Source organism: Phoenix dactylifera, unplaced genomic scaffold (assembly GCF_009389715.1).
Source record: "Phoenix dactylifera cultivar Barhee BC4 unplaced genomic scaffold, palm_55x_up_171113_PBpolish2nd_filt_p 001475F, whole genome shotgun sequence".
NCBI lineage: Eukaryota > Viridiplantae > Streptophyta > Magnoliopsida > Arecales > Arecaceae > Phoenix > Phoenix dactylifera.
Window position 1 is genome coordinate 1 of NW_024068789.1, and position 23,785 is coordinate 23,785.

The 23,785-nt window shown below is 38.2% G+C and overlaps 1 protein-coding gene across 2 annotated transcripts; it reads right to left on the bottom strand.

The window, feature by feature from the left end:
* Positions 1–11,527: 11,527 nt before the first annotated feature.
* LOC120108669 (WPP domain-interacting tail-anchored protein 1-like) lies at positions 11,528–23,500 on the bottom strand. 2 transcript variants are annotated; one of them, XM_039122349.1, is made up of 6 exons: positions 23,351–23,500; positions 22,999–23,267; positions 22,729–22,909; positions 14,815–15,325; positions 13,519–14,726; positions 11,529–12,003 (listed from the first exon to the last, which is right to left on the bottom strand). In XM_039122349.1, the coding sequence occupies exons 4-6, from the start codon at positions 15,314–15,316 to the stop codon at positions 11,785–11,787; spliced, it is 1,929 nt and encodes a 642-aa protein (XP_038978277.1). In that variant the 5' UTR covers positions 15,317–15,325; positions 22,729–22,909; positions 22,999–23,267; positions 23,351–23,500; the 3' UTR covers positions 11,529–11,784. The 2 variants fall into 2 exon arrangements, with proteins under 2 accessions (XP_038978278.1, XP_038978277.1); XM_039122350.1 differs by lacking the exons at positions 22,999–23,267; positions 23,351–23,500 and having other exon boundaries at positions 11,528–12,003; positions 22,729–22,814.
* Between the last annotated feature and the right edge of the window lie 285 nt (positions 23,501–23,785).

Here is a 23,785-nt window from a genome sequence, read left to right on the forward strand (position 1 = left end):
TCAACTAATTTGAGACCAAATTGGCCTCGGGCTGACCCTGACTCAAGCCCAATCTTTAATTAAAAGCCCAATTGATATACATGAACCCAATTTGGTTCTAAATCGAGCCCAAAGGCTTCGAATTGGATAAATTGGACTTGAATCTAAGCAAGTAAATTCATGTTATGACAAATTTAGAAATTATGAATAAATAGAAAATAATGTGATCCTTATGATATTATTTAGGTGATCAAGGATTTGTCACCCTGACGTAAGAAATTGGAAAGCAAATTGCTGTAAATAACCTTGGCATTGATCTTAAAGTTTTAAATTACTATTTATTTATAATTATGAAAATATTGGTTATGATATATTTTTCTCAAAATTAGGATCAAGTATATGATTGCATATGATTTATGGATTTGATTAAAGAGCATCCTTCATGAATATTTAATGGTGTATGAGTTATGAAATTATGACTGCATGAAAAATGATATTTGAAACATGTTTATGTATTTTAAATTATATGATGTCATTTATCATTTTCCAACCTATTTATGATAATTATGATTTATGAAGAAAAAAGAATAATGATTTATGAACTCTCAGATTGCTATGTACGGCCCTTGTCAGCGGGTTATAATAGCCTCGGCAGATGGCCTCGCCAGCGGGTTATAATAGCCCGGCATACGGCCCTCGCCAGCGGATTATAATAGCTTGGTGTAGACCCTGCCAATGGGGAATAATAGTTGGCAAAGATTATGGCCCTCGCCAGCGGGTTATAATAGCTCGGCATATGGCCGAGCCAACGGATAATAGTAGTTGGTAAATATTACGGCCCTGTCACGGGTAATAATAGTGACCATAGCTGCAGTACCATCTGAGAGCACGATTTTCGAAGCATGAATAATGGCGATTATGGATTTCAAAGCAAGAAATATGGCAAGAATTTTATATGATGCATATTCATATTTATGAACTTCATTGATGGAACATGCATTGCTTTATGACCTGATTGTGAATATCATCTATAAAATGCTTTAGTTTTGCTATAAACTGTTAGCTTTTTAAATATTGCATTGGCCATAATTATACTTAATCCAATAAGATAGTACTTGGTTACTTACTGAGCGGTGTAGCTCATATCTTTTCCCTATTTTTTTCGTATAGATGAATAAGACTATTAGGAGCAGGGAGCTTGGTGTTATTCAGGATTGGGGTAATTGAAAATATTGATGTAATAATCAAATTTTAGAAGCTTTGTACTGTTCCAACTTCATGAATAATGTTATGACATTAGTAAATGAAACTATTTATTTTTATTATGAAATTTTAAGTGGCTTCGTGTATTGTGTGCATAAGATTGCAATAGCACGGCCGTGTCATGATCCGAATTTGGAGCGTGACATTTAGTGGTATCAGAGCAATAGGTTTAATAAAGAGTTAAAAAAAAGTTTTAGCAAGGGAAATGGGTAGTTAAGTCTCGTTCAATTAAATTCGGCATATTCAAAATAAAGAAAATTAGTTAATTGAATTATGCTAATATTTTTGATAGGTGAAAATGAGGAACAGAGAGAATGAAGTCTTGGCAAATATTGCAGATCAGAGGAGAGGAGCAAGAGGGAGAGGAGTTGCCAGGCAGCCAGCCGAGCAAACTTCTAACCCAGCTGCCACCCAGGCCGATTTTGCCAGAGCAAGTCAGGTGATGACTCAGCTCCTTCAGATGCAGCAAAAATGCAGCAACAGATGCAGCAGCAGATGTAGCAGCAAATGCAGATGCAGCAGCAGGTGCAGCAGCAGATTGCAGCAGCAGGTGCAGCAGCAGATGCAGATGCAGCAGCAGGTGCAACAAGCAGATGCAGATGCAGATGCAACAGGTGCAGCAGCAGGGTGCAGGCCACTGTCCGACCTTGACAGTCCATTGAGTCCTACTATGAGCGATTCCGTAGGCTCAACCCACCTATGTTTGATTGGTGGCTGACCCTCTGGTTGCTGAGACCTTGAATTCAAAAAGGGTAGAGAAGATGTTCAAAGCCTTGCAATAACCCGAAGAAGTAAAGGTCAGATTGGCTATCCCTATGCTGAAGGGGAATGCAGAGTTCTGGTGGACGGCCATTGAAGCTGCACTCGAGGGTGAGGACGAGGCTATTGACATAGGAGGAATTCAAGAAGATGTTTTATGACCAGTATTTCCCTAAGTCAATTAGAATATCTAAAGAAAATGAATTTTTATCTCTGATGCAGACAGATAATATGACTGTGCTAGAATATGCCAATAAATTTACTGAGCTGGGTCGGTTCTGTCCTCAGATGATAGAGGTTGAGAGAAGCAAGGCTAACAGATTTGAGCAGGGCTTGAGGGACGAAATTCGATCCCGATTGTCAGTTCTGATTTTTACCAGCTACGGAGAGGCCCTGGAGAGAGCACTGAAGGTAGAAGTAGATCTGAAGAGGTCAGAGAAGGAAAAAAGATGATCCAAAGAGACCCAGAATGATTGAAAGTCATAATGTCAGGCCAGGGGACACTGAGGCTAATGCAAATAAGAAGAGATTGAGGCCTGTACCTACGTGCGGCAAGCCTCATGGGGGGCCTTGTCTTAAGAAGATGGGAGTTTGCTTCACTTGTGGTCAGCGATGAACATTTTGGCACGGGACCTGCCCAAATAAAAAGAGGAATGACTCGGAACCTGTTGAATCTGGGTGCTCGGCTTTTACATTGATTCAGCATAATGCTAGTGCAAGTGATCATGTAGTAACAGGTAATCATTCTAAAACAACTCTATACATGATTATGCTTAATTGATTCCTCTACTCCTATGTAACCATTAAGTTTCTACCTCTTTAGAATGCATATACGAAGAATCAAATCTGTCTTTAAATGTAAACATCTATCTTAAGAAAGTTAATCTTATAGATGCTACGAAACTAGGGCTAATACAAATTGATATTGAGGTTTGAGCCTCCAAAGAGTTGACTAGATCAGAGCGCGCAGCGGAAATATGGTAGAATGTTAAATAAAAGACTAAGTATCTTCATTTGTTTAAGAATTAAGAAATGTCAAAATTTCGAGGACGAAATTTTTATTAAGGAGGGGAGAATGTGATAACCGCCCCGTTCCAAGAGAAATGGAAGGGGGCCATTACACCATGGTACAGGCGTTTGTAACACCTGGTGGTGGACGGTTACAACCGTCCACCTCCCTCAGCGATCGGAGGCTACAAGAAGCCCCGATCGATGAGGCTTTTCACCACCCTCCTTCCTCTATTTCTCCTCCATTGTCTCCTTTTCTCAAAACTCTCCTCGGTGGACAAGATGTGGTATTAGGCCTGCATCGCCGGAGCAAAGGGCCGCATTGCCGGAGTAGGAGGCGGACGTTCTTCTCCAAAATAGGTAACACCCTCACTCATAGATTATTCTTTGTAGATCTAGTTTAGAAATTAAATCAAACAAAAAAAAAAGAAGGAAGAGGGTGGCGGGCGCCGGCTGCGGTGGCCGCGAGCTGCGTCGGCCGCAAGCCGCGGCAGCAAGGGAGGCCGCAAGCCGCGGCGGCCGCAAGGGGCGGCCGGTGCCGCTGACCGGCCGGGGAGCGCCGCCGGCTACGGCTCGGGCCCTCCCGAGCCAGATCTCCCGTCCGCGGGAGAAGAAAAAAAAAGGCTTAAGAACTTACCTGGGATCGCCGATCGCGGGGCCGGCACGACCGCAAGCCACCCGCCGCGGCCACAGGTCGCAAACCGCCCGCGCGGCCGTAGGCCACCCGCCATCGCCACCTGCACGGCCGCAAGCGCGGCTGTGTGTGCCGCAGGCCCGGCCGGGAGCCGCCGGCCGGCCTAGGGGGTTGCTGCTCGGCCTCTCCCGAGCCCTCCTCCTTTTCTTCCGTCGTGAGAGAAGAGGATGAGAAGAAATGGAGGGAGAAGGTTCGGGAAGAAGGAAGAAAAGAAAAAGAAGAAAAAAAAAAGAAAAAAAAAGACCCTTAATGGGTCGGATCCAAGTTCGGGTCTGAACCTGTTGGGCCCAAATAAAAGAAAAGGAAAAATGGGTTCGCCAAATTTGACTAAAACTGAACCCAATTAGACTGGGCTAAGTCTGGGCGAGCCCAAACTGTAAATTGGATCAAATCTGAACCAAATTAAGCCCAAATTGATTTGAGTCCGAACCCAATTAAGCTGGGTTAGCTCCAGAAGACCCAATTGAATATGAATCGGGCCCAATTAAAGCCCAATTCAACTAATTTGAGACCAAATTGGCCTCGGGCTGACCCTGACTCAAGCCCAATCCTTTAATTAAAAGCCCAATTGATATACGTGAAAACCCAATTTGGTTCTAAATCGAGCCCAAAGGCTTCGAATTGGATAAATTGGACTTGAGATCCAAGCAAGTAAATTCATGTTATGACAAATTTAGAAATTATGAATAAATAGAAAATAATGTGATCCTTATGATATTATTTAGGTGATCAAGGATTTGTTACCCTGACGTAAGAAATTGGAAAGCAAATTGTTGTAAGTAACCTTGGCATTGATCTTAAAGTTTTAAATTACTATTTATTTATAATTATGAAAATGTATTGGTTATGATATATTTTTCTCAAAATTAGGATCAAGTATATGATTGCATATGATTTATGGATTTGATTAAAGAGCATCCTTCATGAATATTTAATGGTGTATGAGTTATGAAATTATGACTACATGAAAAATGATATTTGAGACATGCTTATGTATTTTAAATTATATGATGCCATTTATCATTTTCCAACCTATTTATGATAATTATGATTTATGAATGAAAAAGAATAATGATTTATGAACTCTCGGATTGCTATGTACGGCCCTTGCCAGCGGGTTATAATAGCTCGGCAGATGGCCCTCGCCAGCGGGTTATAATAGCTCGGCATACGGCCCTCGCCAGCAGGTTATAATAGCTTGGTGTAGACCCTGCCAACGGAAAATAATAGTTGGCAAAGATTATGGCCCTCGCCAGCGGATTATAATAGCTCGGCATATGGCCCTGCCAACGGGTAATAGTAGTAGGTAAATATTACGGCCCTGTCATGTGTAATAATAGTGACCATAGCTGCACTACCATCTGAGAGCACGATTTTCGAAGCATGAATAATGGCGATTACGGATTTCAAAGCAAGAAATATGGCAAGAATTTTATATGATGCATATTCATATTTATGAACTTTCATTGATGGAACATGCATTGCTTTATGACCTGATTTGTGAATATCATCTATAAAATGCTTTATTTTGCTATAACTGTTAGCTTTTTAAATATTGCATTGGCATAATTATACTTAATCCAATAAGATAGTACTTGGTTACTTACTGAGCTGTGTAGCTCATAACTTTTTCCTATTTTTTTTCGTACAGATGAATAAGACTACTAGGAGCAGGGAGCTTGGTGTTATTCAGGGTTGGGGTAACTGAAAATATTATGTAATAATCAAATTTTAGAAGCTCTGTACTGTTCCAACTTCATGAATAATGTTATGACATTAGTAAATGAAACTATTTATTTTTATTATGAAATTTTAAGTGACTTCGTGTTATTGTGTGCATAAGATTGCAATAGCACGGCCGTGTCATGATCTGGATTTGGGGCGTGACAAAAGGAAAGACTCACTAGTTTGCAGCCACCGTCGGCATCGCGTGCGGCAGCCGTTGGATTCGGCCGCGAGCGTCGCCGGCACTACGTCGGTCGCAGGCCCGACCGAGGGCGTCGGCCGATGCCCCCGGCCACGCCCCCGGCCTACCTGCGATAGCCGCCCGCTGCCGACGTAGTGCCGGCGACGCTCACGGCCGCACGCAACGCCGACAGTGGCTGCAGACCGGTGAGTCTTTCCTTTTTTTCTTCCTTTCTTTTCCTTTTTCTTCTGCCACTTCTTTGGTGGGAGAGATGGGGGAAGTCGGTCGAAACCACTCCCCATCAAGAGGAGGGACCTCTGGCACGCTGCAGCTCGGCTGAGAGCCGACAGTGTCTGCGGTTGCGGCCGGCGGCTCCTCTCCCAGACCACATCGCGGCAGAGGAGGGGAGGAAAAGCCCTCCCCCTGTGATTGAGTCACGGCTCTCCCTCTCTTTCCGAGGCCGTGACTTCCCTTCTTTTTCTTCTTCTTATCTTTTATTTTGTTATCATGGGGTAAAAAGAAATAGGAGTTAGGGTTTACCTCGCTTCGGGAGGAAGTTGCGGCTACTCTCTCCGGTAGCACCAGCTGCAGGAAGCCCTATCCCTAGAGGAAGAAGGAAGATGCACTGTGAGGGAAGAGATGGAATCGAAAATTTCTTTCTTCCTTTTCTTTTATGAGATGATTTCAAAATGATCGTGGCTCATTCACCGCTGTGATGGAGTCGCCGCGTCGTCTCCGCCCTCTTAACGCACGAGCAAAGGGCCCTAGGCTGAAGTCGGCTGGGACTGTCAGCTTCAGCCCCTTTTTTTTGGGGGGGGCCTATTCTCACATTCTCTCCTCCTTAAAAAAATTGGGCTATTCTCACATTCTCCCCTCAAAAAAATTTCATCCTCGAAATTACAAACCTGAGTCTTCAAAATTTGTGGATGCCTCGCACACATTTCATCCTCTAGTTCCCAAGTCGCCTCTCTGTCCGAATGGTTGCTCCACTGAATCCTCCTCACATAGGGAATGGTGCGCCGTCTCAAGACCTGCTCTTTGCGATCAAGTATGCGTAGAGGAAACTCTTTATATGTCAGATCCTTTTCAACCTGTAATGGCTCATACTCTACCACATGATTAAGATCTGCAATGTATTTTTGTAGTAGAGAAACATGGAAGATATTGTGTACACTAGATGGCTCTGATGTTCAGCTTTCACCTGTTGGTATACTAGGCATCGAGCTACAAAACTGGCTATCTCTCTTTTCATACCATTCCACCACAAATGCTCCCTTAAATCTCTATACATTTTTGTGCGACCTGGATGAATAGAGAAGCGGGATTCCTCCATAATTTTTCTCTTCAATTCATCATCATTTGGTACACATAATCTGTTTCCGAATCGAAGAGTACCATCTTGGTGAATTCTAAGCTCGGGTCGCAACCCTCCTTCCACATCTTCTTTAAGCCGATATAAGTGGGCATCAGTCTGTTGTGCAGTCTTGATTTTCTCAAGCAATGTCGGTTGCACCATCAGACTAGCTAGCATACCTCCAGCACCCGTAGCAGTCACCTCAATCTGCATCATATTGAGATCCTTGATAATTTGCTTTTGAGTGGTGAGTAGAGCTGTAGTGCCTACTGTTGACTTTCTGCTAAAAGCATCAGCCACCACATTAGCCTTTCCCGGATGATATTTTATATTCAGGTCATAATCTGTTAGCAGCTCAAGCCATCTCCCCTGCCTCATATTAAGCTCCTTCTATGTAAATATGTACTTTAAGCTTTTATGATCAGTGAAGACTTCACATGGCTCTCCATATAGATAGTGTCGCCAAATCTTTAGAGCAAAGACTACCTCTGCCAATTCCAAATCATGTGTAGGATAGTTCTGATCATAGGGTTTCAACTATCTAGAGGCGTATGCCACCACCTTATCATTTTACATTAATACACAACCCAATCCTTTCTTCGAGGCATCACTATAATAATGAAACTTTCCGTACCGAATGGTAGGATGAGAATAGGAGCAGATACTAATCTCTGCTTCAACTCTTGGAAACTCTGCTCACATTCCTCACTCCATTCATACTTTGCTAGTTTCTGAGTCAAACGAGTTAAAGGAGTGGCTATCCAAAAAAATCCATCTACAAATCTCCTATAATATCCAGCCAAATCCAAGAAGCTTCTGATCTCAGTCATATTGGCAGGACGAGGCCAGTTCACCGCTGCTTCAATCTTCTTTGGGTCCACTGAAATTCCATTTTTAGAGATCACATGCCCAAGAAATGCAATGCTATCCAGCCAGAATTCACATTTCTTCAGCTTGGCATATAATTTCTTCTCCCGTAGAGTCTGCAGTACTAACCTCAAATGATTTTTATGCTCTTCCTTTGCTCTTGGAGTAGACCAGAATAACATCAATGAATACAATGACAAACAGATCCAGAAACTGCTTGAAGATCCTGTTCATCAGGTCCATAAAGGCAGCTGGAGCATTCGTTAGTCCAAAAGACAACCAAAAATTCAAAATGACCATATCTAGTCCGAAACGCTGTCTTGGGCACATCCTCGGCTCTAATTTTTAATTGATGATAACCAGACCACAAGTCTATCTTTGAGAATACTTGTGCACCTTGTAGCTGGTCAAACATATCATCAATTCGAGGCAAGAGATACTTATTCTTCAATACACAGTCTCATGCTCCCATCCTTCTTTTTCACAAATAAGACAGGGGTTCCCCATGGAGAGACACTAGGCCGGATGAATTTCTTCTCTAGAAGCTCTTGTAGTTGGACCTTTAATTCACACAGTTCAGCAAGAGCCGCCCGGTAAGGAGGCTTGGAGATTGGTCCAACTCCCGACGCGAGATCAATCTTGAAATCAATCTCTCGGTCAGGAGACAGCTCGAGTAGCTCATCAGGGAAAACATCCGAGTATTCTCCCACAACCGAAATATCATCCAGCCTTGTTTCTATTTGAGTATCTACCACATAAGCTAAATAGGCCTGACACCCTTTTCTTAATGCCTTACTTGCACATATAGCAGAAATAAAATGTAAGCAGCACTTACATTGTATGGGCGTATCGCCCTAATAGAAGAACTCCAGCTCTCCTGGTATCTGAAAAACTACTCTCTTTCAGAAACAGTCTATGTGAGCATGATACTTGGACAACCAGTTCATCCCCAAAATGATATTAAAATCTTGCATATCTAACTGTATTAAGCCTGTCACTAACTCCCTTTCTCCTATTTGAATTATGCAATTCTTTAATATAATGTCAGCAACTACAATTTTCTGAAGGGGTGTAGCAATATATAGTGGCGCTTCTAATTTCTCAGGTATGCAGTGCAAGGATCCAAAGAATTTAGCAGATACAAAAGAATGTGTAGAGCCAGAATCAAATAATATAGATGCATCAACAGAGTTGATGGGGATAGTACCTGTCACCACCCTGTCGCTAGCACTGATGTCATGTCGAGTCAGCGCGAACACCCGAGCAGTCCCCTTCTGCCTCTGATCACCTGACCCAGTAGGTCTTGGGTCATTCTTCTTCTGACGGTCACGTGCTATGTGTTCAAGCGACCACAATAGAAACATGCTCCTATCTTTTTAAGACGGCCCACTATGAGACTTGCCACAGAAGGTACAGGCCCCGAATTTCTTTTTGTTTGCATTACCCCCAAAGTTCCTTGGCCTAACATGCTGACTCCCTGATATCCTGGGCCTCTTCTAGTCACCTCTTTCTTTTTCTGATCTCACCAGTTCAGCTTCAACTTTCAGAACCCTGTCCAGTACTCCCTGTAACTGGTAAAAATCAGAACTGACAACCGAGATCGAATCTTGTATCTCAAGCCCTGCTCAAATCTATTGGCCTTGCTCTGATCGTCCTCCATAAGCAGAGGATAGAACCGACCTAATTCATTGAATTTGCTAGCATATTGCAGCACTGTCATATTCTTTGACTGCCTCAAAGACAAACTCATTCTCCTTTAATAGCCTTAGTGACTTAGGAAAGTACTGATCATAGAATATCCTTGAATTCAGTAACTCGGTATGCGACCCCCGCTAGTGGGTAATAGTAACTTGGTAATAGACCCTGCCAATGGAGAATAATAGTTGGTAAAGGCCTTGCCGTGGGAATAAGAGCGGCCATAGCTGCACTATCATCTGAGAGTACGGATTTCAAAGCATGAATAATGGCAAGAATTTTATATGATGCACATTCATATTTATGAACTTGCATGATTGGGCATCCACTATTTTATGTCTGATTTGAATATATGCTATATAAAATGCTTACTTTGTTACAATTGTTAATTTCTTAAATTAATGCACTGGCATGAAGCACATTATGCTTGATCTGGTAAGATTGTGCATGGTTACTTACTGAGCCGTATAGCTCACACCATTTTATCCATTTTTTTCAGATAATTAAGATTGCTAGGAGCAAGGAGCTTGATGTACTTCAGGATTTGGAAAAATTAAATATCAAATGTTAAAATTTTAGAAGCTCTGCACCGTTCCATTCTGATGAAACTTATTATAACATTTGTAAATAAAATTGTTCATTTTTGATATGAAATTTTAAGTGGCTTCATGTTATTGTATGCATAAGGTTGCAATAGTACGACTGTGTCATGATCCGAATTCAGGGCTTGACATTTAGTGGTATCAGAGCCAGGTTGGTTCATAACCTATGAGGACTAGGAAACACTGTAGCACGGATCCATTGGGATTAACCACGAGCCGATCGTGGTGTTTGTGATTAGATTTGAATGGATTTGAACCCTTAACCTGATGAGGACATCAGGGCTTGAACGGAGGGAGTATGTGAGGACCCGTGCGGGCATGTGTTTAATCCCACATCGGTTATTTGCTAGGTAAATCTTGAGTACTTATACAGGATCAAGGAACCAAAATAATACCTATCGGCTAGCCATTTTGGGTGAGGTCCTGGGTTGTTACAACTACCGTTTTGATTTCCTCTAATTTCCACCAACCTTTTAAAATTTTTTGATGTTAGAATTTTGCATTTATCTCTCTTTTATTCAGTCACCAATTGTGTTATCTAAAAATTTTATTTATTTAATGAGTGAGACATAATGATGTATAAATGGCACTAATTCATCACATATCCAAGCTAAATAAAAACAAAAGAGCCTATAAAATTCTCAACAAGTTCAATAAGATGAATTATATCAACTTTATCAAGTCACTTAAGGAATGATCTTATCTCTTCATCGTTGTTGACCTGCTATACTAATCAAAGTGGAAAACGAATATTACATCAACAGCATGGTTCTAAAGATATGTTGGAGATAAGTATGCTAAAGTAGATAACCAAATTCACTACAAGACATAAACAGAAGATTATTCTACTCCAATTGGAGCCAAAAGAGATTGACATCTGAAATACTTGAAGATCTGAACAAGAAGGTTAATTTCTTTCAAGAAGGGAGCAATGGTAAACATAGTCAGCTGTCCAACTGAAATGACTAATTAATAGATAAGTTTGAAGGGTCAAAGAAAAGGAAAAATCTTATAGACTCCTGCAGTTCAATCTATTGGCTATAACATAGGATGTATGCCAGAAGTGTATCTGAAGATGTGAAATAGAGCTCCACAAGGGGGCTCCATTACTCATTTTAGCTAATTTCCAAGAGTATTAGTCAGAGATTACTGCAAACCAGTTCAATTTCCTCCTCAGCTATAGTTATATGCTGTGTAAGAAACATCATAGAAAAATTAAATCCGAGACATAGAAATGTATTCCACTTCATTCTGGTACCATTACAAGTACAAAAATTCAAGACTCTTCTGCAGAATCTTTATCCTATTTTGAGAGAACTGAGTTCGCTCCTCCAATATTTCTTCTCAGAATGCACAACTAGTAACTTTATGCATGCATCCATATTTGCATATTATGCTGACAGATGCAACCCATCACTTATGTCTCCATACATGACTGAAATACCAACATATGCTAAAATAATTTTTCATATACACATGTACTTGCTACCAAACATGAAGCCTGCAACTGCTATAAACTATATCATTGCACGAATATATGCGCGTAAGTTGGGAAAAATTATTATTTTCCACTTGACTACCATGATAACCAAATTCTTCTGTAATACTGACATTTAACATGTCAGTGCAAAAATATTTTAAAACTATCATTATCTCCCTATCTGAAGCTTACTTCATTAAAGAAACATATGAATATTAAAAAATTGACTACCTGGAAATTTGTAGTTGAAGATTCTGTTAATGCTTCTTCAGATTGTTTTAGGATACTAAATTCATTCCCATCATCGCTGCCCTTGTGGCTCGGAGTAATAGGGGCATTATCCTTTGTTTTGCATCTCTCCGCCAGGACTTTGTTCTTTTTTCTTAATGCAGATATCTGCATGCAAAAAAAGGAAAAAAAATGCATGCTTTTAAAAGAGTGCAGCTTTAGGTACATTAAATGAGGAAATGTGCATAGGACAATCTGAAAACTAAGCCTTTCTGTAAATGTATATATCTGCTGGATTGAAACTTTTAGCAAATCACTTACAACTAAATTTGTTAGTAAAGCTTTTCAATCATATCCAAGAATATAAAGATACTTATACACATTTACTTTTGAGTAGTTTTAATACATCTATGATAACATAAATTCATTTATGATCTGAGGCACTGATCCAATTCAAAAACAGTTCATCATGCTAGTGAGACAAGAGTATAGGCAACAAATATCTGCTATCTCCAGCAACCAATGTCAAAGACAAAAATAACCATAACTAACAAGCTCCATCCCCTTTGTTGCTTGTATATTTTATGCATCAAGGGTTAATTTTTCCAGTTGAAGAAATTGTCGAGATGCTTCCATGGAATCCATGGAATTTAGATCGAAGTGTACTTAACAATTTCTATTTCTAATCCTTTACAAATAAGAGCACATCTCCTTACCAAGGTCTAAGAGATAAAATATATCTGCATTTTTTTTTGACACAACATAAAATATGTCTGCATTGGCCAAAAGAGATATAGAATGATTTGTGTACTTGTTTCCACTATGAATGTCCCAAAATATGGAACATTTCTATATAGGAGCTTGCAAGTTTGTAATTGTCTAGGCTTCTCACATATATCATCAATGACTCTATATTGATGTAGGCATCCTATGTAGCCTATTGAAGCAAAATCAATGATGCGCCATCTGAATAAACATTCACATGGGTATTCATGATGTAAAACATTAAAATAGTTAAAGCTAGAAGATAAGTGTTATGGAGGTTCCTTAACTACGCATCAAGTTGAACTTTACGCATTGTCATTCTGGGAGCAATATAAAAATGAAGGACTTCAAGGTTGTGCTTGATTTAAGCAAGTTGACAAAGAAGTGCACCCAGTCCTATGATCATGGTTTTAGAAGATGGCTGACTTGGCCGCCTAGATGATCTGCCTAGGCACCCATCTTAACATTGTATATTGTTTTTGAGTATGTAAGATGAGACTGATTAATAAACTAGTATTAGATGTTGCGTGGTTGATAGTTCCCAGTGGCCTATCACACCTTGTTTGATATCTTACTTTTCATTCATTAGTTTATAATTTTTTTTGGCCTTTTTCTTTTTTTTTTCCTTTTTTTTATTTGCTATTTTGGGCTGCCTTGACCTCTGGGTGCATGCCTAGGCACCTGTGCAGCACTTAGGTGCTAGGCAGCTACCTGGCTGCCCTTCTGCTGCCTATGGTCTTATAAAACATTGCCTATTATACCCTATAAAGAAAAGATGAAAACGTGATTAGAAAGGAGACTCATTCCTCTTCCACAGAGTGAAGGTAAACAATCAAAAAAAATCTTCATCATCTAATCAAACTAGTGAGAATCATAAACGGAAACATGCAAAAGAAAAGGGAAGTGATCAGAGCATACCTGTAATTGAAGACACTCTCTTTCCAATGATAGTTTCATAACAAGGTCAGTAATGATTTTACTCCTGATACCAATGTCCTTGGCAGTGGCTACTTTCGCATCATCGGTCTGATTCAAAGATGTCTCTAAACATTCCAATCTGCTTCTCACATAACCCAGCTCTTCATTTAGTTCCAAATTGGTTTCAGTTAACAGAGTACACTTAGATTCAGCATTCTCAGCCCTACTTTCAGCTTTTGCAACCTTTCCCTTAAGTTCCTTATTAATATGTTCCATATCCCTAAGTGCAGTGTATAACATATTCTGCTGCTGCTCCATCGCTTCAACAGATGCTTTTGCATGTTCTAACTGTCTATTTGATTCCTTGAGCTTCTTCTCTAACAATATTGCCTTTTCTGATCCACTATTTCTAAGTAAACCTAGATTCTCATTAAGTTCCATGTTAGTTTTAGTTAATTGCATACGCCTAGCTTCTGCACTTTCAGCCCTGCTTTCTGTTTTCCAGACATTTTCCTTCAGACCCTCAATTACATTTTCCAGCTGACTAAGTTCAGAATGTAACAAAGTCTGCTGTTCCTGACTAGCTTCAACAGAGGCCTTTGCCATCTGCAACTGGATATCAGATTCACTTAACTGCTCCTCAAGTGCTCTCACCTTTTCTATTAAAGTCAAGACATCAGAACTAACAAGCATGCATTTACAATCAGCTTCTATAAGGCTGGCTTTTAGGCCATTTTCTTGTACTACAAGGATGTTATCAAGTTCTGCACAACTAGTTTTCAGCTTCTCCAGAGCACTTTCTTCAGCAGATAATTTCGTCATACTTTCCTGCAACTTGGTTCTCATTTCACATTCTCTATGTAATGACCCATTTAGGTTTAGCTGAACAATCTGGAACTTTCCTATTAATTCTTTTGCAATGCCCAGAAGGAGCTCGGCAGCATTTTCTGCCTCAAACATTTTCTCCAAAACCATTTCCAGTGTTTCTTCCATTAAATATGACTCCCTTTCTGCATAGTGCAGCTTTAATTTGAGGTCCTCTTCATTAGATCTTGAATCTGACAGCTTCTTTTCAAGATCCATCTCCCTGGCCAAAGATTTCTCCAGTATCTGTAGAAGATGTCTTTGCTGATCCACTGTCTGCAGTTTCCACTTACTATTCATGGAAGAAAAATGGCCATTCTCCATCTCTTCATCTCCACCAGTCCCTGTTCAAAAGCATGCAATAATCTAGAAATTGAATCCATCTTCATTCTTGACATTAACATAGCTCCAAAGAAAATGATTTTGACTTACGAGTTTCATTATGAGCAAAAGCTAGGGTTCCTTCAAACTTGGCTGATTGCATTCTAATATCAGCAATTAAATCTTGTAACTGCTTTATGGATTCCTCAGCATCACGCAACTTCTCTTCTATTTTTATTGATGATTCTCCCAAGTGGTCATCCCAAGAAAGCTTCGGGTGGGCATCCATGATTTCCATTTGGAGCGAAGCCATAAAGTTGTCTAGTTCTTTGACCTCCATGTTCAAAATTCCAGACAAAGCATCAAATTCAAAGGCCTTCTCAATGGACTCATTAGAGATGTCCTCATACTCTGTGGTCAGAGCTTCAAAATCACTTGCTCTGCTTGACACTTGCATCAAAAGTATCTCCAAGTTCAGTAATTTTTCCGAAGAATATGCTAGGTCCAGCTCTGTTCTCGTTAAAACCGCCATGGCAGTGTCTCCACTCACTCTCTCTCCTGTTGGTGACCCATCTTCTTGTAAATAGTTATCATACTCACTATCAATAGCCATGGCCAGATTCTGTTTCAAGAACATCAGCAAAAAATTTACAGGAAATCCATGAGATAGGTGAGACAGGTGGTGAATAATAGGACAGAGAATTTAAGAAATCTAAAGGAAAATAAAATAATTAAAGATGCAGAGAAGATCGCAGTAAGCAGACACAGAAAACTTCAAAAATATAAGCATAGAAACTTTATCATCTAAAGTTACAACAATTTGAGTCCATTTTTGTTTCAGAAAATAATTCTAAAAAATAATAAATCTATAGAAAGTTTTTAGACCACGAATATGATGATGTAAAACTATAATTGTACCTTGGCATAAGATATTTTAAAATTAATTACAAAATCCAATTTATGGAGCAAAAATACATAATATGATAGTTTCAAATCATTCTTCAACTTGCTCTGTAGAGGCTTAACATCGTCCATGTTTCACCAGATATGGGATCCAAAGAATTAAAAAAAAAACAAAAAAAAGGCAGGGTATTATCTGCAAAGCACTTTGGCAGTAACATGGACATCCAGGGAGTAAGCAAGTTCAGATAAGGTTGTTACTTAAATAAGGTCACAATTTGCATGGTGATGCTACATAAATCTTTGTATCTGGATAAGTCTCCTAAAATTTTATGGTGTAGGTCTCGTAAAATTTTATGGATGAAGGATTTATTACAAGTATCAGCTGGATGTCTTTTGGCTCCAAAATTCAGTACAAAGCTATTAAACTGTGATATCAAGGACTGTTGACATTGACGTTGCATCTATTCCTGCAGTCTGGGAATAACTGGATAATCAAAAAGCAGACTTTAAGGGCAGAAAATAGAACAATAAAACCACAAATATGTGGCTTTAATTCTTGTATTAAAGATATAGCAGGATAGCCATTTTATGTGACTTTAATTCTTGTATTATAAATATTGTTGGATAGTCTAATGGCTTAGACCTACTAACAGATCTAAAGATATGCATTTAGCTTCCTGTATCTTGACTGAACGTAACACATTTTATAGGAAAAAGAAAGTTGACGGTCTTCAAAGGCTTATAGGTAATTCCATAACCCACTTAAGGACATGCAGCTAAGATTTTGTGGTTTGCAGCACAAATTTTTAGCATAATGGCTAAAACGTTCTGTAATGCTATGTCAATCTTTCAGCCAACTAATTTGGAGATAATGCTGAAGCTCTCTATAATGCACTATGTGATGAGTCATGAGCATGACATGTAATATGAGGCACCCGAGAAAGCCAATGAAAACAAGTACTATAATGTGGTCAACAAAATGTTCATCATATCTTTTTCAATGTTTACTTACCTAAAAGTGAGGTGTAGCTAGGATATTTAGGAAATCTCAAAATTGTAGGAGAATGGTTCTATAGATGTGCTGGAAACAAATAATAAGCTAAAGTCCAAGTCAAAAGATGATGACACACCAAAGGGCCTCAACATGGCCAGTCAGTCTATGTAATTCCTATCAGAAAGCAGATCTTTCGAGGATTTTGAAAGTTATATGCTTCTTTGTTAGAGTTATAGAGATTCCTCAATTTCTTGTACTGTTTTTCTCATCCATTTCAAAAGTTACAGTTTGACCAAATAATTTCTAGTGTGATGCATGGTCATAGCTTCAACTGATATTTTGAACACAAAGGTAATATATAATAATAAACATAATGCCACACAGCCCTGAAAGTACCATATCAGTCACTTGGGCTTTGGTTGCTAGTTTTAGCTGAAATATTTCTCGATAAAGTTATAAAAATTCGCAATCAGCTGGCATCTTGATACTCCTTTGTTGTATCAAAGAAAAGAACATAAGGTTATGGCATATGAAAGGCTCCATACTAACTAACAGCCATTATATTAACTATGAGTTTCTTGAGACCCTCAAATATACTGATTCTCACAAGCTAAAACATTCTCCAACAAATATTTTAGCTTTCCCTCATCGACCAGGAAAATGCTTATCGAATGTTAATTTGTCCATCATGCCTTTCCCTCTAGAATGTGCACAAACATTGAAGGATATGACTCTTGACATTCTATATGAGGATGATTTTGCAGCGAACCTTATGGCATGCCTTGATTTTAAGACTCATCACCTCATGTTGTAGTTTGGTCAAAAATTCATGTAGGTTGCCTCCAGGTTACTATAATTGATTAATTTATGGAAAATCTTATCATTTAGATTTTGTAAACACGTATTACACTTTCTTTGGATCTTCAATGGACTGAAAAATCCACTATCAAAAGAGAAGAGGGGGGGGGGGGGGGGGGGGGGGGGGGGGGGAGGGGAGGGAGGGCGGTATGTCTCCAAGATAAAAAGGCACTAATATGGTTCCCTTCCTGGTTTATTAAGTTGGATCCATCATATCATAGAAATTTCAGATGACAGGTATCGAAAAGGCTATCAAATGAAAGAAGATTGATTGAAAAGTAGGGAAGAACTTCCATTTTTGGTGTACTATTTAACTTAGCAGGAGTCATGCATCTATTTTATTCCTTTTGGTGCATTAAACATTGATTACAGCTATATCTTCTTCAATCAAATATGTTCATGAACATCAACAGTTCATGATTTGTCTATTACATACCTTGCGGTACATTGAAGATTAAATACACTTATTCCCTATTCAATTATCTATTGGATGTTGTGATTGAAAAAAATAAGTTCTCTCCCAAACCATTGAAAATCCACCCTCTACGTACCTTGTGATATGCACAGATTGACTATTGTTGTTATTTTTACATCAGCTGACTTGATGAACAGAAATTGGACTCTTCCAAGTCTTAAGAAAATTAAGAAGGCTTGACTCCTCGTGAAATGAAGAAATTATCCTTTCTATAGAAGACATCCAGTAGAAAATTTTAGTGGATATTATTTTGATTGTGTTTGGAAAGAATGATACGCAAATAAACAACATGTCATACAATGAAAAACGCTGTAATGTATTTTAAAAAGATATTTTTTAACATTTTCAGAGCAGAGCACCCATTTGTATCTTTTCGTTGTAATGCATACCAGATGTCAAATAGTTTAGCATGAATCATGCTTCTGCAACAATGAATCCTTCTGAGTAAAGGGCCCCAAATCAGTTCGAATCTGGTCCCCTATCACATCCAGCTTGGAACCACAGTTCTGTGATTCAAAGCTATAACTAATAGGATTAGCAACTGCAAGATTCGGCAATTGCAAAATATTTGGAAATTAACCAAAACAATTGGTTTCAATCAGATTAATTCTCCACCCATAAGGATCAGGATCAATATAACATAGATTTTACTCATCTTTCTACAAACTTTGGATCTTTCAAAATAAATAAAATCAAAAAACCAAAAAGATGGAAACTTGCTTTCCTCAATGGTGATTAGAGAAAAGAAAGATCTGCTGGCAAGGAGAGGCCAGAGGGAGCAAGAAGAGAGCTCCAACTATCCAAGGGAGGAGCCAATCACTAAAATTTTTGTTCTCCAGTGAAAGGTGGGTGAGGACAAAATCTAGGAGAGTCCTCGAAGCAGGGATAAGGTGGAGAGAGAGAGAGAGGAGAGAGAGGGGGGGGGAGAGGGAGGGAGAAAGGAGAAGTGGCCAACCTGCTTTGCTCCTCTCATACCATCCTCTTTTTTCAGCCAAGAGGAAAGAGGTTAGTCAATGCAAATGGCCGAGGTCTAGGTTGGTATGACTGGACTAATCACGTGAGTTCTTGAACCAGAAACTACCAAGTAAACACATAGGAAAAAGTGGCTCCCAACTCCCAAGGCTGTGGACATGTAAATGGGTCAAATTTGGAAGGATCTGCCAATATCCTTCCAAAGATAACAAGCTATAGCATTTATTTATTTATTCAAAGTAATATATTATTTAATATAAAAGAAGGCGTCTTCTATTCATAGTCCTTGGTGATCATTGATTTTCTTTCTTCCATCATGATTGACTATAGACAGCTTATCATACTTTTGAATCACATGTTCTAGTCATTACATGAGTTAGTATGCGAATGATAAACAACCTAGTACAATCCTGTTTTGTAAAATGTAGGTACATAATGATTAGTATCCAAACAATAGTATACAGATTAGAACATTAACCAAAGCCAAAATTGTATATATTTTGCCCAACAAAAATTGAAGGAATCATTTATCTGATGAAGGAATCATTTGGCATAGTTAAATTTGTTCATTTATCTTTTAATCTCTTTGTAAATTCTGGATGCTTTTCAAGCCGTTGATAGCTTGACTTTTTGATATGAGCCTTTTTTCTTAGCCTAGGCTATGCATCCTTTACAATTTCTCGTTTTATGCTACATTGATTCCATGTGGAAAAAGATAAGTGCTTGGCATTTTTACGTCTTGAGTAGGTTGAATGAGCAAAAGAATTTACTATGCAAGGCGACCAAGTAGTTAAGGGACAAAATAGTGTTAAATTCTTTCAGTAGCAAACTAGAAGGATTTTGACTATAACATAAAACATAAGAAAACACCTATAATGAAACTCTTGAACATATTTAATATGGCTTGAGATGATAAGCCCATAAACATGGAAACACAAACATTCAAATAGTGAATTTGAATGGTGACTATCAAGTTTTCATAATCACCATTTTCCTTGAACTAGACACTGCATGAAAAGTTATTTGTGTGATGTTCGCCTGAGTGAGATTGTAACCTTTACATGCGGTGGAGGGCTTTTGCCAGATAAACTAGAGGATGAAACATTGACCTTACTCGAATATAGTTTGGGAACCATCATTTTGTTTTAATAATTTTGCTTGGGATCTTATATTTTTTGTGTTGCCAGATAAAAGTCTTAAGTTATGCCGACTATTATGGTTATATGAGATATGCCCTTGAATAAAGTTAAACTAATCAAAGAATTGAAACAACTGAAAGTAATTAGAAACATAAATCGAGAAAAATTAAATTTTGAAGATAATGGCAAAATAAAATGTGAAATATACAGTAAATGCCATTCACTAAACCTAAGTATGCGAGAAAATGAAAAATGATTTAGCAACCAAAATGAGAATTGCTGAAACTGCACTCCTACAACAAGGAAAGCTATCTACTACTATCATCTTGTATTACCTCAGGAGTCTCGTATTACTATTTTTGGCCCTTGTGCTTGTTTCCAAGATATTGCAAGTTTTGATTATCGATTAATTAATAAAAACATATAAAACTTTTGAATCACTAATTCACTGGCCACCACAAAGGATTTTCATAAATTTGAGATGCTTTAGCATGTCATTGGACATATTCTCAAAATTGCAATACGGCATATCAACCAATTCTTCAACCTTTTCCGAAGACATCTAACTTGTAAGATATGACAAAAGAATCCTTAGAATGCAGAATGATATGCTGAAGCCTTTTACAAAAAGAAGTCAAGGGATGCTTCAGCTTTTCACCAGTCATGAAACATTAAGAAGTAAAAGGCAGAAGCATAATTTTTGATCTTTACACAAAAATATATAAAAGAAAACTGATTATTTGAAACTTAGTTTCAGAGACCAAGCTAGAATTTGTATGGAGGGGGAGGGGGGCAAAGTGTTATGACTAATATCACATTCATCTCCTATTAAATGAACAAAATTAACAAAAATATTTTTTAAAATATTACTTAACATGAATTTCAAGATTAGAAACATTCTCAATACATATATGTAGTGCTTGTATCTTTTAATTATTGTATTCTCCACCAAGGTCCTAGCTTTTTGTTCTATTTTGTCATTTTGAAATTATTGAACCTGTTAACATGGACAAAAAAATAATAATTAACATCATTTTTTTGAGAATTAAAAATTGTAATTAGATCAAGCTGAATCATCTCACTAAATTCAAATCATTCAATATATAATCAACCACATAGAAAGGAAGCGTAAAATTGTAATTATTGATACAACACTGCAGGTTGAAAAAAAAAATCTAAATTCTAAAGTATGAATTAAGATATTGATTGACATTATCATAAAAGAACATGAATTTTCAATCAATAGATAGTATAAACATATGAAGCCTTATTCACCATTCGCCAATACATGCATGATAATATGAGAGCACTAATATCAATATCCAAAGATACCCAAATTTACATATTAAAAATACATAAAATAAAAATAGAAAAAGAAAGAAAAATATGTAACCATGAACAAACTCATAGTGATTCGTGTTGGCTTCACCAAAATGCCATTTGAAAAGGAAACTTCAGCAATAACAGACTCTATTTAAGGCTCCGGATATTCTTTAGCCATCTGGCATTAGCCAAGGAAGCTAGGAGAAATTGGGTAGAAAATAAAGAAATTTGAGAAGGAGGAAGTGTAACAAAATTTGATTGTCAGTTAGAGTTTGGGAGAGGAAGTATTTCGGGCATATACTCAGCGCAGTTTAGTCACATTCTTTCTTTTAATTTTTTTTTATATGTAGAAAAGTTTATCATTTAATATTTGATATTTTAAAGGCCTGAAGTTAGGGCCTTAAGCATTAGTTAGTAGCTTGATTTTTGAAATTAGATTGGAGATACATTCTAATCCTGCTCCAGATTTATGCGCCACTGGGAAGTTGCGGAGAGGTGAGACTCCTTTTCTTTTTTTTACAACACAAGAGAAAGCAAGAGCGAGTGTTCAAAGCAAGTCAAACTTGTTAAGGATGTCACAGGACAGCCATGTATGGTAGCTAAAGAGATTTGGAGATTGAGCGAGGCACATGGAGATAAACCACAAATTGTGGAGGGCCAAGTGGTGGGCCTAATGGGAAAACCAAAGGGATCTACTGAAGCAGGGCACCGACTGCTTAGTTTAAGACTCTGAAGCCAGGTTTCAAGAATGTCAAAATGCCTAGAGAATGTTGCCATCATAGAACAATACACATCAAAATCAGCAGTGAGACATTTCCTGGCCAACTGTGTCCTTGATGTACCCATGCAAAAGCTACATTCATTATAGAAAAGAAAGGGTTTTTGTCAGAAAAGAGCGAAAAAAAAAAGGTAAAGTAGAATGAGAGCTCACTGGGAAAGTTATGAACACATCCTCAATCATGTTTGTATAACTAAACATCTCAAATCTCATGCTATCAAACAAGAACAAAACATTATTTGATTAAAATTCAAAAAAAAAGGGCTATAATAACCTTAATTCTACAGTGGAACAGAGATCTGACATGAGTTTAAAAAAAAAGCTAACCCATATTTTAAGAATATAAAATGAATCCTTTGCTTTATCTAAAAATCTCTGAATGACTCATAAAAATGACCCACAAGGAACTTGTAACCTTACTAGGGCATTAAAAATTAGTTCCAAGAACAACCAAGAACTCAATAATTTTCCAGCATGGAGAGGAAAATCTGATGATAGAGGAAAAAAAGAAAACAGAATGCTGAATTGAAAAATAACAAAATTGGACTGGGAATTACAGAAAATCAAAATTGGCACTTGTCACCTGGATAATGTGGCTTGAGCCTTCTAGGTTTGATTTGGGACGGATCTCAAACACCTCAGACCTTGACAGAAAGGAACAAACACTTGCAAAAAGTTATCTGATTGAATAAATGCGACAAACGCATACATACCATAATCCAGGAAACTGATGCCACTATCAAAATAGGTTTCTAGAATTTGACCTAAAAGAGTTTGCAACAATATCAGATCAATCCCGGAGGAAAAAGAAGAAGAAACCCGCAATGTTAGACCCAGTACAGATGTCGCATACCTCTTAGCACAAAAGAAAGACATAAATTTGATTTTCTCGGGTTAAAGCCAAAAAAATCTCAGAAATCTGAAACCATGGCAAAAAGATAAGAAATAAATTGGTTTTCTAGGGTTGAACCAGAGCAGATCTCAGAATTAGTCAGAAAATATAGAACTACAAACAAGGAAGAAAGATACACAATAACTATCAAGAAAGACAGATTTATCATACCAACATCAGGATCCGCCGGAAAATTAATGCTATATCAAAATGGATTGCTAGGGTTTAATCTAAATAGTCCACAAGAATCCTGGATCAATACAAAAAGAAATCAAGAAAAGTGAAAGAGAACAGGAGGAAATGCGCTATTAACAGATTGAGCCTTCTTTCTTGACGACGTTCTTGAATTGTTCGCCCGTGTCTCGACCTTCGACGAGACGACGACGGGAAAGCTTCTTTGATACCATTGAGGACGAGGAGGTGGGAGGAATAGAGGGTTTTCCGGCGGAGAGGAGGAGAGCGGGATTCGGTGGTTTTTTTATTTTTTAATTTTGTACAACGGCACCTGCAGCGGATAAAATTTAAAAAAAAATAGTTGGCGAAAAACGAGAGTGCAGACACGTAGTTCTTTCGAAAGAAAGACATAATAAACCGCATAGAAGACAATTTAGTCAGCAACAATGATTTGAATGGAGTCAAACTCTCAAAAAAATCTGTATATATATATATATATATATATCTCGTAAAACAGCATCATCCACTATGCCCACTCCGAATCTACTTAATTATCGTAGCGGAGTCCCTGTTG

Excerpts from the sequence above, each read along its gene's own strand:
- LOC120108669 (XM_039122350.1), bottom strand. The coding sequence starts at position 15,316 with ATGGCTATTGATAGTGAGTATGATAACTATTTACAAGAAGATGGGTCA. Across the intron at positions 14,727-14,814 it reads TTTTGCTCATAATGAAACTC|GGACTGGTGGAGATGAAGAG; the intron begins GTAAGTCAAAAT and ends GCTTTTGAACAG. Across the intron at positions 12,004-13,518 it reads GAGAGTGTCTTCAATTACAG|ATATCTGCATTAAGAAAAAA; the intron begins GTATGCTCTGAT and ends TTTTGCATGCAG.